The sequence below is a fragment of the Hordeum vulgare genome, chromosome 5H (assembly GCF_904849725.1).
Source record: "Hordeum vulgare subsp. vulgare chromosome 5H, MorexV3_pseudomolecules_assembly, whole genome shotgun sequence".
NCBI classification, from domain to species: Eukaryota; Viridiplantae; Streptophyta; class Magnoliopsida; order Poales; family Poaceae; genus Hordeum; species Hordeum vulgare.
In genome coordinates this window covers 574,993,080-575,013,038 of record NC_058522.1, presented here as the reverse complement: position 1 = coordinate 575,013,038, position 19,959 = coordinate 574,993,080, and the positions used below count along the sequence as shown (strand labels likewise).

Genomic DNA, 19,959 nt, shown 5'->3' with positions numbered 1-19,959 from the left:
CTAAACTTTTCTAAAAAACACGAATTATTTCATTACGTTCTGAACATTTTTAAATTATCATAAAAATTATATTTCTACTAATCCTTATTGATTTCACGAATATATATTGAGACCTCAAAAAACCATGGCCAGTTTCGCTTGATGGGTGTTTCAGTAGCGTTTTGACAGTAATAAGAGCGCTAAACAGGGGTTGTTTTGCTCCTCGGCAACTTGACGGGCGCGTTTCCACTTCGAATCTAATCCGAGCAATAAATCTAAGAACAGAATTTGAGTAGTTGTCGGACGGGGAGTGTCCCGAGGGTGGCCGCCGGCCGGCTATATTAACCCGAACCCACGGCACCGAACGGGACCAGAACCAAGAACACGAAGCCCGGAAAGCCAATCGAGATGCAGATCTTCGTGAAGACGCCGAGGGGGAAGACGGTGACCCTGGAGGTCGAGAGCAGCGACACCATCGGCAACGTCAAGGCCAAGATCGATGGCGAGGAAGGCGTGTCTCCGGAGCAGCAGCGTCTCATCTTCGGCGGGAAGCCGCTGGAGGAGGAGCGCAGCCTGGCCGACTACGACGTCCGCAACGCAAGGACTCCACTCTCCACCTGCTGCATCATCTGCCCGGGGGGTTTCGCGGCTGCTATGGTTGGTGCGGGGACGACAGCCTCACAGCCCTCGCACGAAACTACAACGTAAACAAGAAGATCTGCCGCAAGTACGTTTTTCTTTTCTGAGATGATGAATCTGGTGCTGCAAGTACGTAGTACTATTTTTGTTGTTGTATGTGTTATATGAATATATGTTACTAACTTCTTGTCACCCCTGCATTGATCTGTTGCAGGTGCTATGCTCGGCTACCACCTAGGGCTACAAACTGTCGCAAGAAGAAGTGTGGCCACTGCACCCAGGTGAAGCTTAATCCTCCCTCTCATCTTCTTGTCCGGCCGGCCTTTTCATTTTTGGCGGCCTACTTAAAAATAAAAGACAAGGGGTAGATTATCTGATGCATGTATTTTGCTCAACCTGTCATTTACAGCTGAGGCTAAAGAAGACCTGGAGGTACTACTAAAGCGTCAGGCGCCAGTGAATCGATTAATTTCTCAGTGCTTATCCGTCCATGTGGATGTCGAACCTTAATTACTGCATTCAGAAGTACATCAGGTTTCGATGATGTCTTGATAATGACATTATTTCTACCAATCATAAAGCATGATCGCGGAATTCTTATGATCATGCTTCTCAATATGTACGTGGTCTAACAAAACTTCATGATTGTTAAAAGACCAAATATGCGGGAGCCATGATTGTGTTTGGCAGCAATTGGAATTAATGGTGTCTAATTCTAAGTTGTCTCGAATATTTTATATATCTCTGTCATTTCATAAGCCTTCGGATCAAAATCCAACTATTAATCTAATCTAATTTTACATATAAATTATGATTAAAACTTCCACTAAAGATGCATGATTATGCAAGTGGCTAGCCAAGGTGTTGATTTAGATTACTGAGATTCATGAAAATACGGGCAACCGAGACCTACGATTTTCTTTTTGGGAAATGAGAATGAGAGTTAAAAATTACAGAGACTGTTTCACTTTTATTTCAGTTTTCTGTTTGCTATTTAACTGAAATTATATGTGTGTAAATTTGAGGAAGATATTTTTGTGAAGTTATTTGAGGAAGAATTTGTCTGAACTACAGAAAAATCACAGGTCGGCGTGTGCGGCTGGACATAAGCCAAGCGTCCAACCACGACTTCTCGGCTTACCTCGCCGAGAACAATGTATAAATTTTCCTTAAGCCAAGTGTGAGATAAAAAAATGCTCGGCTTATAAAACCGATTCGCTTACGTAAAAGAAGCGGGCAGTGCAATGCGCCGGCCGAAACTTTTGACCAGCCGCGCGCGTCCCGCACGATCCATCATCCGTCATACGTCCGCATCGTTAGATCTATCAATGCAACAAATATTTTTCAATATAGCAAATTTTGATCATGATGTAGCAAATTTTGACCACGATGCAGCAAATTTTTATATGGTTGTAGCAGAAAAATATCAACGTGATCGTAGAAAATAAACGACGCTGATGATACGTGGTAACAAAACAAAAAAAGGTTGTAGCAAAACAATCCGGTGAACTCGGGTTGCAACTCTCACGAACGTGGATGCAACTTTTTTACCGAACGGTTGCAGCAAAAAATGATGCTGGTTGTAGCAAAAATTAACACGGTTGTAGCAAAAGTAAAAAACACCGATTGTAACGAAAAATCCGACGTACTAAAGTCGCAACCAAACGTACATGCAGCTTTTTTACTGGACAAATGTAGCAAATAAGAAACGCTTGTAGCAAATATGAACGCTGGTTGCAACAAATTTAGACGAAAAAAAGTTGCATGCATAATCAGCGGTGTGCGCGGATCGCGTGCGGCCGGCCGAACGGTTCGACCGACGCACCGGCCACAAACGTTTACCAAAAGAAGCTCTCATCTTACAGTCAACCCACGGCAACGTTACCTATCATGTGGCCATCAACCTATAAGCCGACTGTATACCAAGAAAGATCTCGGCTTATTTAGAGAATTATTTTATTTTTGAAAGTATGCAAAATAAGCCAAGTGCGAGTGAATGAAAGTACCACTTACAACAATCTATGTTCTGTAATCAAAAAAGCTTTTTAATGTTTTGCATATTTTATTTTATTTTTTGCCCTCTTTCTCACTTATTCTCTCTGGGCTAGTTTTCATCGCACTTCGATGCCTAAATTTTCTGGATCTCTATCCAATTAATTACCATCATTTTTTTCATTTTAAAGTTTGGGCCTTTTATCTCACTCTTCACACCCTCACTCCATACTAATGTCTCCAACATATTTAGAATTTTTGATTGCTTCATGTTATAATCCTATCATTCTAGATACTTTTTTGGGCTATTTCCTGATTCATACTCACTCCGTCCCAAAATAAGTGTCTCAACTTTGTACTAGCTCTAGCACAAAATTGTACTAAGCTTGACAGTTATTTTGGGATGGAGGGAGTATTATTTTTGAGCACTAGCACATTAACCTAGTGCCAATTGTCAGTTGCTGTTTTGTGCATGTTTTTATCTTTTCAGGTGTTGGGGAATGTTGTATGGAAAATAAAACTTTTCCTACGCTCACCAAGATCAATCTATGGAGATCAACATCTACGAGAGGAAACTTTTTGATATTTTTTCTAGACCAAAAGAAGACCTGGAAGCTTCGGGAGAATGCCGGGGGCCACACAAGGGCCCCACAAACCAAAAGGGCGCGCCCGGGGGGGGGGGGCTCGCACTGTTAGCTTGTGGGCCACCCTCTCGTCCCCCGGCCTCGTTCTCTGGCTTATAAATCCTCATATATTCCAAAAACCCTAGGGTCGGGGAGCTCCCGAAACAGTTTTTCCGCCGCTGCAAGTCTCTATTCCGTCGTGTGCCCATCTGGAGGTATGATTCGGATCCCTGTGGGAGGGGGATCGATCACGGGGGCCTCTACATCAACCTAGTTGCTCCCATGGTGATGTGTTAGTAGTCTACAACAGACGTACGAGTCCATATCTAGTATCTAGTTGACTGTTTTTATCGCTTTGTATGTTCTTCAATACAAAGTTCATCGCATCTTCGGGGTGACCTATTCGATGTAATCACTTTGTGAGGTGCTTTTGTTGGGATCCGATGAATTGTGGGTTTCTGTTCAGACTATTCATGATAAAGATTTGAGTCTTTTCTGAATTATATGATTCTTACTTTCATTATTATTATAGCTTCGTAAACCTCTCTGATCTATTGATTTGGTTTGGCCAACTAGAATGATCTACCTTTAGTGAGAGGTGTGCGTTTTAGTGGGTTCAATCTTGCAGTGCTCAGTCCTAGTGATAGAAAGGGACATGACACGTATTAGTATTGTTGCCAATAAGGATAAAATGATGTTGTTCATTCATATTGTTTGAGTTTAATTTGTCTACATCATCTCCTTAATTGTGTTGGGGAACGTCGCATGGGAAACAAAAATTTTCCTACGCGCACGAAGACCTATCATGCTGATGTCCATCTACGAGAGGGGATGAGTGATCTACGTACCCTTGTAGATCGTATAGCAGAAGCGTTAGTGAACGTGGTTGATGTAGTGGAACGTCCTCACGTCCCTCGATCCGCCCCGCGAACAATCCCGCGATCAGTCCCACGATCTAGTACCGAACGGACGGCACCTCCGCGTTCAGCACACGTACAGCTCGACGATGATCTCGGCCTTCTTGATCCAGCAAGAGAGACGGAGAGGTAGAAGAGTTCTCCGGCAGCGTGACGGCGCTCCGGAGGTTGGTGATGACCTTGTCTCAGCAGGGCTCCGCCCGAGCTCCGCAGAAACGCGATCTAGAGGAAAAACCGTGGAGGTATGTGGTCGGGCTGCCGTGGAAAAGTCGTCTCAAATCAGCCCCAATACCTCCGTATATATAGGTGGGAGGGAGGGGACCTTGCCTTGGGGCTCAAGGAGCCCCAAGGGGGTCGGCCGAGTCCAAGGGGGGAAGTCTCCCCCCCCCCCCAAACCGAGTTGGACTTGGTTTGGTGGGTGGGAGTCCTTCCCTTCCTTCCCACCTCCCTTTTTTTCTTTCTCTTTGATTTTCCTTTGTATGGCGCATAGGGCCCTTTTGGGCTGTCCCACCAGCCCACTAAGGGCTGGTGCGCCACCCTTATGGCCTATGGGCTTCCCCGGGGTGGGTTGCCCCCCCGGTGAACTCCCGGAACCCATTCGTCATTCCCGGTACATTCCCGGTAACTCCGAAAACCTTCCGGTAATCAAATGAGGTCATCCTATATATCAATCTTCGTTTCCGGACCATTCCGGAAACCCTTGTGACGTCCGTGATCTCATCCGGGACTCCGAACAACATTCGGTAACCAACCATATAACTCAAATACGCATAAAACAACGTCGAACCTTAAGTGTGCAGACCCTGCGGGTTCGAGAACCATGTAGACATGACCCGAGAGACTCCTCGGTCAATATAAAATAGCGGGACCTGGATGCCCATATTGGATCCTACATATTCTACGAAGATCTTATCGTTTGAACCTCAGTGCCAAGGATTCATATAATCCCGTATATCATTCCCTTTGTCCTTCGGTATGTTACTTGCCCGAGATTCGATCGTCAGTATCCGCATACCTATTTCAATCTCGTTTACCGGCAAGTCTCTTTACTCGTTCCGTAATACAAGATCCCGTAACTTACACTAAGTCACATTGCTTGCAAGGCTTGTGTGTGATGTTGTATTACCGAGTGGGCCCCGAGATACCTCTCCGTCACACGGAGTGACAAATCCCAGTCTTGATCCATACTAACTCAACTAACACCTTCGGAGATACCTGTAGAGCATCTTTATAGTCACCCAGTTACGTTGCGACGTTTGATACACACAAAGTATTCCTCCGGTGTCAGTGAGTTATACGATCTCATGGTCATAGGAATAAATACTTGACACGCAGAAAACAGTAGCAATAAAATGACACGATCAACATGCTACGTCTATTAGTTTGGGTCTAGTCCATCACGTGATTCTCCTAATGACGTGATCCAGTTATCAAGCAACAACACCTTGTTCATAATCAGAAGACACTGACTATCTTTGATCAACTGGCTAGCCAACTAGAGGCTTGCGAGGGACGGTGTTTTGTCTATGTATCCACACATGTAAATGTGTCTTCATTCAATACAATTATAGCATGGATAATAAACGATTATCTTGATACAGGAATTATAATAATAACTATATATTTATCATTGCCTCTAGGGCATAATTCCAACAGTCTCCCACTTGCACTAGAGTCAATAATCCAGCCCTCACATCATCATGTGAATTACATTGTAATAAATCTAACACCCATACAGTTCTGGTGTTGATCATGTTTTGGCCGTGGAAGAGGTTTAGTCAGCGGGTCTGCTACATTCAGATCCGTGTGCACTTTGCATATATTTACGTCCTCTCCCTCGACGTAGTCGCGGATGAGGTTGAAGCGTCGTTTGATGTGTCTGGTCTTCTTGTGAAACCGCGGTTCCTTTGCTAAGGCAATGGCACCCGTGTTGTCACAGAACAAGGTTATTGGATTCAGTGCGCTTGGCACCACTCCAAGATCCATCATGAACTGCTTCATCCAGACACCCTCCTTAGCCGCCTCCGAGGCAGCCATGTACTCCGCTTCACATGTAGAATCTGCTACGACGCTTTGCTTGGAACTGCACCAGCTTACCGCACCCCCATTAAGAATAAATACGTATCCGGTTTGCGACTTAGAGTCGTCCGGATCTGTGTCAAAGCTTGCATCGACGTAACCTTTTACGGCGAGCTCTTCGTCACCTCCATACACGAGAAACATCTCCTTAGTCCTTTTCAGGTACTTCAGGATATTCTTGACCGCTGTCCAGTGATCCACTCCTGGATTACTCTGGAACCTACCTGCCATACTTATGACCAGGCTAACATCCGGTCTAGTGCACATCATTGCATACATGATAGAACCTATGGCTGAAGCATAGGGGACGGAGCGCATATGCTCTCTATCTTCATCAGTTGCTGGGCACTGAGTCTTACTCAATCTCGTACCTTGTAAAACTGGCAAGAACCCTTTCTTGGACTGTTCCATTTTGAACCTCTTCAAAACTTTATCAAGGTATGTGCTTTGTGAAAGTTCTATCAGGCGTTTTGATCTATCCCTATAGATCTTAATGCCTAGAATGTAAGCAGCTTCTCCTAGGTCCTTCATAGAGAAACTCTTATTCAAGTAATCCTTTATGCTCTCCAAAAACTCCACGTTGTTTCCAATCAGCAATATGTCATCCACATATAATATTAGAAACGCCACAGAGCTCCCACTCACTTTCTTGTAAATACAAGATTCTCCAACCACTTGTATAAACCCAAATGCTTTGATCACCTCATCAAAACGTTTGTTCCAACTCCGAGATGCTTGCACCAGTCCATAAATGGATCGCTGGAGCTTGCACACCTTGTTAGCATTCTTAGGATCGACAAAACCTTCGGGTTGTATCATATACAACTCTTCCTTAAGGAAACCGTTAAGGAACGCCGTTTTGACATCCATCTGCCAGATTTCATAATCGAAAAATGCAGCTATTGCTAACATGATTCTGACGGACTTAAGCATCGCTACGGGTGAGAATGTCTCATCGTAGTCAACTCCTTGAACTTGTGAAAAACCCTTTGCCACAAGTCAAGCTTTATAAACGGTTGTTGGGGAACGTCGCATGGGAAACAAAAATTTTCCTACGCGCACGAAGACCTATCATGGTGATGTCCATCTACGAGAGGGGATGAGTGATCTACGTACCCTTGTAGATCGTACAACAGAAGCGTTAGAGAACGCGGTTGATGTAGTGGAACGTCCTCACGTCCCTCGATCCGCCCCGCGAACAATCCCGCGATCAGTCCCACGATCTAGTACCGAACGGACGGCACCTCCGCGTTCAGCACACGTACAGCTCGACGATGATCTCGGCCTTCTTGATCCAGCAAGAGAGACAGAGAGGTAGAAGAGTTCTCCTGCAGCGGGACGGTGTTCCGGAGGTTGGTGGTGATCTTGTCTCAGCAGGGCTCCGCCCGAGCTCCGCAGAAACGCGATCTAGAGGAAAAACTATGGAGGTATGTGGTCGGGCAGCCGTGAGAAAATCGTCTCAAATCTGCCCTAAAAGCCCCATATATATAGGAGGAGGGAGGGGGACCTTGCCTTGGGGTCCAAGGGACCCTCAAGGGGTCGGCCGAGCCAAGGGGGGGAGGACTCCCCCCCCCAAACCGAGTTGGACTTGGTTTGGTGGGAGGAGTCCCCCTCCCTTCCCACTTCCTCCCTCTTTTTTTTCTTTTCCTTTGATTCTCTTCTCTTGGCGCATAGGCCCCCTTGGGGCTGTCCCACCAGCCCACTAAGGGCTAGTGTGTCTCCCCAAAGCCTATGGGCTTCCCCGGGGTGGGTTGCCCCCCACGGCGAACTCCCGGAACCCATTCGTCATTCCCGGTACATTCCCGGTAACTCCGAAAACCTTCCGGTAATCAAATGAGGTCATCCTATATATCAATCTTCGTTTCCGGACCATTCCGGAAACCCTCGTGACGTCCGTGATCTCATCCGGGACTCCGAACAATATTCGGTAACCAACCATATAACTCAAATACGCATAAAACAACGTCGAACCTTAAGTGTGCAGACCCTGCGGGTTCGAGAACTATGTAGACATGACCCGAGAGACTCCTAGGTCAATATCCAATAGCGGGACCTGGATGCCCATATTGGATCCTACATATTCTACGAAGATCTTATCGTTTGAACCTCAGTGCCAAGGATTCGTATAATCCCGTATGTCATTCCCTTTGTCCTTCGGTATGTTACTTGCCTGAGATTCGATCGTCAGTATCCGCATACCTATTTCAATCTCGTTTACCGGCAAGTCTCTTTACTCGTTCCGTAATACAAGATCCCGCAACTTACACTAAGTTACATTGCTTGCAAGGCTTGTGTGTGATGTTGTATTACGGAGTGGGCCCCGAGATACCTCTCCGTCACACGGAGTGACAAATCCCAGTCTTGATCCATACTAAATCAACTAACACCTTCGGAGATACCTATAGAGCATCTTTATAGTCACCCAGTTACGTTGCGACGTTTGATACACACAAAGCATTCCTCCGGTGTCAGTGAGTCCAAGGATCTCATGGTCATAGGAATAAATACTTGACACGCAGAAAACAGTAGCAACAAAATGACATGATCAACATGCTTCGTCTATTAGTTTGGGTCTAGTCCATCACGCGATTCTCCCAATGACGTGATCCAGTTATCAAGCAACAACACCTTGTTCATAATCAGAAGACACTGACTATCATTGATCAACTGGCTAGCCAACTAGAGGCATGCTAGGGACGGTGTTTTGTCTATGTATCCACACATGTAAATGAGTCTTCATTCAATACAATTATAGCATGGATAATAAACTATTATCTTGATACAGGAATTATAATAATAACTATACATTTATTATTGCCTCTAGGGCATAATTCCAACAGTCTCCCACTTGGACTAGAGTCAATAATCTAGCCCTCACATCACCATGTGATTTACATTGTAATAAATATAACACCCATACAGTTCTGGTGTCGATCATGTTTTGGCCGTGGAAGAGGTTTAGTCAGCGGGTCTGCTATATTCAGATCCGTGTGCACTTTGCATATATTTACGTCCTGCTCCTCGACGTAGTCGCGGATGAGGTTGATGCGTCGTTTGATGTGTCTGGTCTTCTTGTGAAACCTTGGTTCCTTTGCCAGAGCAATGGCACCAGTGTTGTCACAGAACAAGGTTATTGGATCCAATGCACTTGGCACCACTCCAAGATCCATCATGAACTGCTTCATCCAGACACCCTCCTTAGCCGCCTCCGAGGCAGCCATGTACTCCGCTTCACATGTAGAATCTGCTACGACACTTTGCTTGGAACTGCACCAGCTTACTGCACCCCCATTAAGAATAAATACGTATCCGGTTTGCGACTTAGAGTCGTCCGGATCTGTGTCAAAGCTTGCATCGACGTAACCTTTTACGGCGAGCTCTTCGTCACCTCCATACACGAGAAACATCTCCTTAGTCCTTTTCAGGTACTTCAGGATATTCTTGACCGCTGTCCAGTGATCCACTCCTGGATTACTCTGGAACCTACCTGCCATACTTATGGCCAGGCTAACATCCGGTCTAGTGCACAGCATTGCATACATGATAGAGCCTATGGCTGAAGCATAGGGGACGGAGCGCATATGCTCTCTATCTTCATCAGTTGCTGGGCACTGAGTCTTACTCAATCTCGTACCTTGTAACACTGGCAAGAACCCTTTCTTGGACTGTTCCATTTTGAACCTCTTCAAAACTTTATCAAGGTATGTGCTTTGTGAAAGTCCTATCAGGCGCTTTGATCTATCCCTATAGATTTTAATGCCTAGAATGTAAGCAGCTTCTCCTAGGTCCTTCATAGAGAAACTTTTATTCAAGTAACCTTTTATGCTCTCCAAAAGCTCTACGTTGTTTCCAATCAGTAATATGTCATCCACATATAATATTAGAAACGCCACAGAGCTCCCACTCACTTTCTTGTAAATACAAGATTCTCCAACCACTTGTATAAACCCAAATGCTTTGATCACCTCATCAAAGCGTTTGTTCCAACTCCGAGATGCTTGCACCAGCCCATAAATGGATTGCTGGAGCTTGCACACCTTGTCAGCATTTTTAGGATCGACAAAACCTTCGGGTTGCATCGTATACAACTCTTCCTTAAGGAAACCGTTAAGGAACGCCGTTTTGACATCCATCTGCCAGATTTCATAATCGAAAAATGCAGCTATTGCTAACATGATTCTGACGGACTTAAGCATCGCTACGGGTGAGAAGGTCTCATCGTAGTCAACTCCTGGAACTTGTGAAAAACCCTTTGCCACAAGTCGAGCTTTATAAACGGTCACATTACTGTCAGCGTCCGTCTTCTTCTTAAAGATCCATTTGTTCTGAATAGCCTTGCGGCCCTCAGGCAGTATCTCCAAAGTCCACACTTTGTTCTCATACATGGATCCTATCTCGGATTTCATGGCTTCTAGCCATTTGTTGGAATCTGGGCCCACCATTGCTTCTTCATAATTTGTAGGTTCATTGTTGTCTAACAACATGATTGATAAGACGGGATTACCGTACCACTCTGGAGCAGCGCGTGATCTCGTCGACCTGCGTGGTTCAACAGAAACTTGAACTGGAGTTTCATGATCATCATCATTAACTTCCTCCTCAACCGGCGTCGCAACGACAGAGGTTTCCCCTTGCCCTGTGCCACCATCCAGAGGGATGAGAGGTTCGACAACCTCGTCAAGTTCTATCTTCCTCCCACTCAATTCTCTCGAGAGAAACTCCTTCTCGAGAAAAGTTCCATTCTTAGCAACAAACACTTCGCCCTCGGATTTGAGATATAAGGTGTACCCAACTGTCTCTTTTGGGTAACCTATGAAGACGCATTTTTCCGCTTTGGGTTCCAGCTTTTCAGGCTGAAGCTTTTTGACATAAGCATCACATCCCCAAACTGTAAGAAACGACAACTTTGGCCTTTTGCCATACCACAGTTCGTATGGTGTCGTCTCAACGGATTTTGATGGTGCCCTATTTAAAGTGAATGCAGCTGTTTCTAATGCATAACCCCAAAACGATAACGGCAACTCAGTAAGAGACATCATAGATCGCACCATCTCTAACAAAGTACGATTACGACGTTCTGACACACCATTACGCTGTGGTGTTCCAGGCGGTGTTAACTGTGAAACAATTCCACATTGTCTTAAGTGAGCACCAAACTTGAAACTCAGATACTCACCCCCACGATCAGACCGTAGGAACTTGATCTTCTTGTTAGGATGATTTTCCACTTCACTCTGAAATTGCTAGAACTTTTCAAATGTTTCAGACTTGTGCTTCATCGTCTACTTAAATCGTCAGTGAAGGTGAGGAAATAACGATATCCGCCGCGTGCGTCCACGCTCATTGGGCCACACACATCGGTATGTATGATTTCCAACAAGTCATTTGCACGCTCCATTGTTCCGGAGAACGGAGTCTTAGTCATCTTGCCCATGAGGCATGGTTCGCACGTGTCAAGTGAATCAAAGTCAAGTGACTCCAAAAGTCCATCAGCATGGAGTTTCTTCATGCGCTTTACACCAATATGACCTAAACGGCAGTGCCATAAAAATATGGCGCTATCATTGTTTACTCTAACTCTTTTGGTCTCAATGTTATGTATATGCGTATCGCTATCAAGATTCAATATGAACAATCCTCTCACATTCGGTGCATGACCATAAAAGATGTTACTCATAGAAATAGAACAACCATTATTCTCAGACTTAAAAGAGTAACCGTCTCGCAATAAACAAGATCCAGATATAATGTTCATGCTCAACGCAGGCACTAAATAACAATGATTTAAGTTCATCACTAATCCCGATGGTAGCTGAAGTGACACTGTGCCGACGGCGATTGCATCAACCTTGGAACCGTTTCCTACGCGCATCGTCACTTCGTCTTTCGCCAGCCTTCGTCTATTCCGCAGTTCCTATTTCGAGTTGCAAATGTGAGCAACAGAACCGGTATCGAATACCCAGGCACTACTACGAGAGCCGGTTAAGTCACATCAATAACATGTATATCAAATATACCTGATTTTTCTTTGGCCGCCTTCTTATCTGCCAGATACTTGGGGCAATTGCGCTTCCAGTGACCCATACCCTTGCAATAGAAGCACTCTGTTTCAGGCTTAGGTCCAGCCTTGGGTTTCTTCGGCGGATTGGCAACAGGCTTGCCGCTCTTCTTCGAATTGCCCTTCTTGCCTTTGCCGTTTCTCTTGAAACTAGTGGTCTTACTCACCATCAACACTTGATGCTCTTTACGGAGTTCAGACTCTGCGACTTTCAGCATCGCAAACAACTCGCCGGGAGACTTGTTCATCCCTTGCATGTTGTAGTTCAACACAAAGCCTTTATAGCTTGGCGGCAGTGATTGAAGGATTCTGTCAGTGATAGCCTCTTGCGGGAGTTTAATCCCCAGTTCAGCTAGACGGTTTGAGTACCCAGACATTTTGAGCACATGTTAGTTTTCCTCCATCTTGCAAGCATAGAATTTATCGGAGGTCTCATACCTCTCGATCCGGGCGTTCTTCTGAAAGATAAACTTCAACTCCTGGAACATCTCAAATGCTCCATGACGCTCAAAGCGACGTTGAAGTCCCGGTTCTAAGCCATACAAGACTGCACATTGAACTATTGAGTAGTCCTCCTTACGTGCTAACCAAGCGTTCTTAACATCCTGATCAGCCGTAGCGGGTGGTTCATCTCCTAGCGCAGCATTAAGGACACAATCCTTCTTCCCAGCTTTTAAGATTAGCTTAAGATTACGAGCCCAGTCTACAAAGTTGCTTCCATCATCTTTCAACTTAGCTTTCTCTAGGAACATATTAAAATTCAGGATGACTGTCGCGTGAGCCATGATCTACAACACAAATATATTCAAAGTGGACTTAGACTATGTTCAAGATAATTTGAGTTTAACTTAATCAAATTATTTGCTAAACTCCCACTCAAAAAGTACATCTCTCTAGTCGTTTGAGTGGTTCATGATCCACTTACACTAGCTCAAGTCCGATCATCACGTGAGTTGAGTATAGTTTCAGTGGTAAGCATCCCTATGCTAATCATATCATCTATATGATTCATGATCGACCTTTCGGTCTCATGTGTTCTGAGGCCATGTCTGCACATGCTAGGCTCGTCAAGCTTAACCCGAGTGTTCCGCGTGCGCAACTGTTTTGCACCCGTTGTATGTGAACGTTGAGTCTATCACACCCGATCATCACGTGGTGTCTCGAAACGACGAACTGTAGCAACGGTGCACAGTCGGGGAGAAGACAATTTCGTCTTGAAATTTTAGTGAGAGATCACCTCATAATGCTACCGTCGTTCTAAGCAAAATAAGGTGCATAAAAGGATTAACATCACATGCAATTCATAAGTGACATGATATGGCCATCATCACGTGCTTCTTGATCACCATCACCAAAACACCGGCACGATCTTCTTGTCACCGGCGCCACACCATGATCTCCATCAACGTGTTGCCATCGGGGTTGTCGTGCTACTCGTGCTATTACTACTAAAGCTACATCCTAGCAAAATAGTAAACGCATCTGCAAGCACAAACGTTAGTATAAAGACAACCCTATGGCTCCTGCCGGTTGCCGTACCATCGACGTGCAAGTCGATATTTTCTGTTACAACATGATCATCTCATACATCCAATATATCACATCACATCGTTGGCCATATCACATCACAAGCATACCCTGCAAAAACAAGTTAGACGTCCTCTAATTTTGTTGTTGCATGTTTTACGTGGTGACCATGGGTATCTAGTAGGATCGCATCTTACTTACGCAAACACCACAACGGAGATATATGAGTTGCTATTTAACCTCATCCAAGGACCTCCTCAGTCAAATCCGATTCAACTAAAGTTGGAGAAACCGACACTTGCCAGTCATCTTTGAGCAACGGGGTTACTCGTAGCGATGAAACCAGTCTCTCGTAAGCGTACGAGTAATGTCGGTCCAAGCCGCTTCAATCCAACAATACCGCGGAATCAAGAAAAGACTAAGGAGGGCAGCAAAACGCACATCACCGCCCACAAAAACTTTTGTGTTCTACTCGAGAAGACATCTACGCATGAACCTAGCTCATGATGCCACTGTTGGGGAACGTCGCATGGGAAACAAAAATTTTCCTACGCGCACGAAGACCTATCATGGTGATGTCCATCTACGAGAGGGGATGAGTGATCTACGTACCCTTGTAGATCGTACAGCAGAAGCGTTAGTGAACGCGGTTGATGTAGTGGAACGTCCTCACGTCCCTCGATCCGCCCCGCGAACAATCCCGCGATCAGTCCCACGATCTAGTACCGAACGGACGGCACCTCCGCGTTCAGCACACGTACAGCTCGACGATGATCTCGGCCTTCTTGATCCAGCAAGAGAGACGGAGAGGTAGAAGAGTTCTCCGGCAGAGTGACGGCGCTCCGGAGGTTGGTGATGACCTTGTCTCAGCAGGGCTCCGCCCGAGCTCCGCAGAAACGCGATCTAGAGGAAAAACCGTGGAGGTATGTGGTCGGGCTGCCGTGGAAAAGTCGTCTCAAATCAGCCCCAATACCTCCGTATATATAGGTGGGAGGGAGGGGACCTTTCCTTGGGGCTCAAGGAGCCCCAAGGGGGTCGGCCGAGTCCAAGGGGGGAAGGCTCCCCCCAAACCGAGTTGGACTTGGTTTGGTGGGTGGGAGTCCTTCCCTTCCTTCCCACCTCCATTTTTTTTTCTTTCTCTTTGATTTTCCTTTGTATGGCGCATAGGGCCCTTTTGGGCTGTCCCACCAGCCCACTAAGGGCTGGTGCGCCACCCTTATGGCCTATGGGCTTCCCCGGGGTGGGTTGCCCCCCCGGTGAACTCCCGGAACCCATTCGTCATTCCCGGTACATTCCCGGTAACTCCGAAAACCTTCCGGTAATCAAATGAGGTCATCCTATATATCAATCTTCGTTTCCGGACCATTCCGGAAACCCTCGTGACGTCCGTGATCTCATCCGGGACTCCGAACAACATTCGGTAACCAACCATATAACTCAAATACGCATAAAACAACGTCGAACCTTAAGTGTGCAGACCCTGCGGGTTCGAGAACCATGTAGACATGACCCGAGAGACTCCTCGGTCAATATAAAATAGCGGGACCTGGATGCCCATATTGGATCCTACATATTCTACGAAGATCTTATCGTTTGAACCTCAGTGCCAAGGATTCATATAATCCCGTATATCATTCCCTTTGTCCTTCGGTATGTTACTTGCCCGAGATTCGATCGTCAGTATCCGCATACCTATTTCAATCTCGTTTACCGGCAAGTCTCTTTACTCGTTCCGTAATACAAGATCCCGCAACTTACACTAAGTCACATTGCTTGCAAGGCTTGTGTGCGATGTTGTATTACCGAGTGGGCCCCGAGATACCTCTCCGTCACACGGAGTGACAAATCCCAGTCTTGATCCATACTAACTCAACTAACACCTTCGGAGATACCTGTAGAGCATCTTTATAGTCACCCAGTTACGTTGCGACGTTTGATACACACAAAGTATTCCTCCGGTGTCAGTGAGTTATATGATCTCATGGTCATAGGAATAAATACTTGACACGCAGAAAACAGTAGCAATAAAATGACACGATCAACATGCTACGTCTATTAGTTTGGGTCTAGTCCATCACATGATTCTCCTAATGACGTGATCCAGTTATCAAGCAACAACACCTTGTTCATAATCAGAAGACACTGACTATCTTTGATTAACTGGCTAGCCAACTAGAGGCTTGCTAGGGACGGTGTTTTGTCTATGTATCCACACATGTAAATGTGTCTTCATTCAATACAATTATAGCATGGATAATAAATGATTATCTTGATACAGGAATTATCATAATAACTATATATTTATCATTGCCTCTAGGGCATAATTCCAACAAATTGTTCTCAAGGCATTACTCTGTTTTACTTAATACTCTAGATGCATGTTGGATTTCGGTCGATGGGTGGATTAATAGTAGTAGATGCAGGCAAGAGTCAACATACTTGCTTATGGATGTGATGTCTATATATACATGATCATTGCCGTGAATAAGTAATGCATAACTATATGCATTTCTATCAATTGTCCAAACAATAAGTTGTTTACCACCCTATGCCTTATTAGAGAGAAATGACAGCAAAGAACACTATGGACCGGGTCTATCCACTTATAAATTTACAAAAACAGAAAAATACCCCGTTGCCTTTTATTATTTGCATTTACTTTTTATATTTAATATATTTCAACTATCTATGTACACTACTTATCTTCTTGCAAGTAATGAGTCTTCCCAACCAATAGAGTGTAGCTCTATTGACATCCCTCTTGCCTGCGTTGGATGCAAGTGTTTGCTCTTTTGTGCGTAGGCGCTGAAGATTGGAGTTGTGAGGTCCTCCTATTGGTCCGATGACCTTGGTTCTCACTGAGGGAAATACTTATTTATACTATGCTGCATCATCCCCTCCTCTTCAGGTTAAAACCCAACACAGATGACAAGTTTCATATACCCATATTAGAACCACATGCAAAATGATAAGTTGTTCTGACTTACTAATGTAGTTTGAAGAATCCGTTGTTCGGTAAGCCTGGAAATATCTACCCACTAGCTTTACACATAAAGGGGTGATTCCAGCTCGACCGTTTTGTGTATGTCACAATATTTATAGGACCATGAGGAAATCACCTATGACCTACCCTAACACACTTCAACCCGACAAGAATGTTATGGACTTAGAGGGCGAGTCCCGCATTTTCACGCAATGTGAGAAATCTTGTGAAGACTTTGTCTAAATCTTGGTTTGACATGGCCCTATGACCTAGCCTAATATGAAATGCGAAAGAACACATGGTCTACCACCTTACAAAGCCGGTCAAAGCCCTGAACTTCGTGAGCCTCATGGACCGGCATTTCATCCAAAATTGCATCAGGGAGGGCCGGAAAACCTCCCCCACTAGCATGTGGCATAAATATATTTATACAAGGGTAGTGTGATGTGTAAATATCCAATACACGACTTTGGTGTGGCACTTGCTTCACAAATAGCACTATCTAACACGAAGGTTCTATATTTAGAGTATGAGTCCTCAAGATTCGAGGCGTCGGGAGGGAATATTGTGAATACTTGGGTTCAATCTTGGTTTGACGTGTATGACCTAATTACCTAACACACAGAAAGAGAAAGTTCCCATGGTCTACCTTCGCTTGAAGTCGGTCAAATCCCTGGAAGGCGCATGTCCCATGTATAAATGTTTCATCTAAAACCGCGTGAGGTAGAGTAAAAAAAATCACCCCTCCTTGCATGTGGCCCTAATATGTGTATGGACGGGTGGTGTGATGTGGAAATATACAATACAAAATTTGATGTGGCACTTGCTTCACCAACAAGACTATCGCACACAAAGGTTCTAGACTTGAAGTGTGAATCCTGCGCTACGAGGAGATGGGAGGGCATTTTGTGAAGACTTGGGCTCAATATCGGTCTGACATGTACCTATGACCTGCCCTAACACAAAAATGAGAAAGCCCCCATGGTCTATCCTCATATAAAGTTGGTCAAAGCCCTAGACCATGTGGGTCCCATAGGTCAAAGTTACATCTGAAATGTTCCCCACCTGCATGCTGCCCTAATATATGTACTACTTTGAAGTGTCATTTTCTTGGCAAACATGATTATTTGATACAAAGGTTTTGGACTTAGAGTGAGATTCCACAGGATTAGAGGCGATGGGAGGGAATCTTGTGAAGACATGGGCTCAATCTTTGTTTGAGATGTCCATATGACCTACCTAACACAACAAAAGAGAAATGAACCATGTCATATCCCTTTACGAAGCAGGTCAAAGCCTTGGACAATCATCCTCCGAAACTTCATGAGGGAAGGTCGGAAACCTCTCCCACTTCCACGTGGACCTAATATATGTATGGATGGGTGGTGTGATGTGGAAATATCTGTTGGGCAACGTAGCATAAATTCAAAAAATTTCCTACGCATATTCAAATCTTCCTATGAAGAGACCAGCAACGAGAGAGGGATGAGTGCATCTTCATACCTTTGAAGACCGCTAAGCGGAAGCGTTTCTAGAACACGGTTGATGGAGTCGTACTCGCGGCGATTCAGATCGCGGTGAGATTCCGATCTAGTGCCGAACCACGGCACATCCGCGTTCAACACACGTGCAGCCCGGTGACGTCTCCCGCACCTTGATCCAGCAAGGAGGAGGGAGAGGTTGGGGAAGATCTCCAGCAGCACGATGGCGTGGTGTCGATGGAGAGATGAGGTCTCCCGGCAGGGCTTCGCCAAGCACCGTGGGAGGAGGAGGAAGGAAGGGAGCAGGGCTGCGCCAAGAGGAGAAGAAACCATGCGCCAAACAGCCCCAAACCCCTAGGTATTTATAGGAGGAGGGGAGGGGGGTGCCACCCCTAGGATTTCCACCTAGGTGGTGCGGCAGCCCCCCCCCCCCCCAGATGGGAGGTGTGGCGGCTACAACAGGGGGAGGGGTGGCGCACCCCTTAGGTGGGCCTTAGGCCCACCAGCGCCTAGGGTTTCCTCCCTTCTCTCCCTCCCGCGCCTTGGGCCTCTTGTGGGAGGCGCACTAGCCCACTTTGGGCTGGTTGCCCTCCCCCTTTTGGCCCATGCTACCTCTTGGGCCTGGTGGCCCCTCCCGGTGGACCCCCGGGACCATTTCCGGTGGTCCCTGTACGCTACCGGTGACGTCCAAAACATTTTCGGCGTCCAAAACCATCCATCCTATATATCAATCTTTACCTCCGGACTATTCCGGAGCTCCTCGTGACGTCTGGGATCTCATCCGGGACTCCAAACAACTTTCGGTAACCTCGTATAACATTTCCCTATAACCCTAACATCATCGAACCTTAAGTGTGTAGACCCTACGGGTTCGGGAAACATGCAGACATGACCAAGACGCTTCCGGCCAATAACCATCAGCGGGATCTGGATACCCATGGTGGCTCCCACATGTTCCATGATGATCTCATCGGATGAACCACGATGTCAAGGATTCAATCAATCCCGTATACAATTCCCTTTGTCTGTCGGTATAAAACTTGCCCGAGATTCGATCGTCGGTATACCTATACCTTGTTCAATCTCGTTACCGGTAAGTCTCTTTACTTGTTCCGTAGCACGTCATCCTGTGACTAACTACTTAGTCACATTGAGCTCATGATGATGTTCTACCGAGTGGGCCTAGAGATACCTCTCCATCATACGGAGTGATAAATCCCGATCTCGATTCGTACCAACCCAACAGACACTTTCAGAGGTACCCGTAGTGCACCTTTATAGTCACCCAGTTACGTTGTGACGTTTGATACACCCAAAGCACTACTACGGTATCCGGGAGTTGCACAATCTCACGGTCGAAGGAAAAGACACTTGACATTAGAAAAGCTTTAGCATACGAACAATACGATCTAGTGCTGTGCTTAGGATTGGGTCTTGTCCATCACATCATTCTCCCAATGATGTGATCCCGTTATCAATGACACCTAATGTCCATGATTAGGAAACCATGATCATCTATTGATCAACGAGCTAGCCAACTAGAGGCTTGCTAGGGACACATTGGGATCTATTTATTCACACATGTATTACTGTTTCCTGTTAATACAATTATAGCATGAACAATAGACAATTATGATGAACAAGGAAATATGATAATAACCATTTCATTATTGCCTCTAGG

The 19,959-nt window shown here is 45.5% G+C and overlaps 1 protein-coding gene across 1 annotated transcript in view; it reads left to right on the top strand.

Annotated features, from left to right (window-relative positions):
* Positions 1–19,959, top strand: part of LOC123397381 (ubiquitin-60S ribosomal protein L40-like) — a 72,808-nt gene that overhangs the window by 4,479 nt on the left and 48,370 nt on the right. Inside the window, exons 2-3 of the mRNA XM_045091947.1 lie at positions 388–567; positions 11,850–11,878. Of these exons, the coding sequence (XP_044947882.1) occupies positions 388–567; positions 11,850–11,878 (209 nt within the window). The remainder of the gene's footprint in view (positions 1–387; positions 568–11,849; positions 11,879–19,959) is intronic.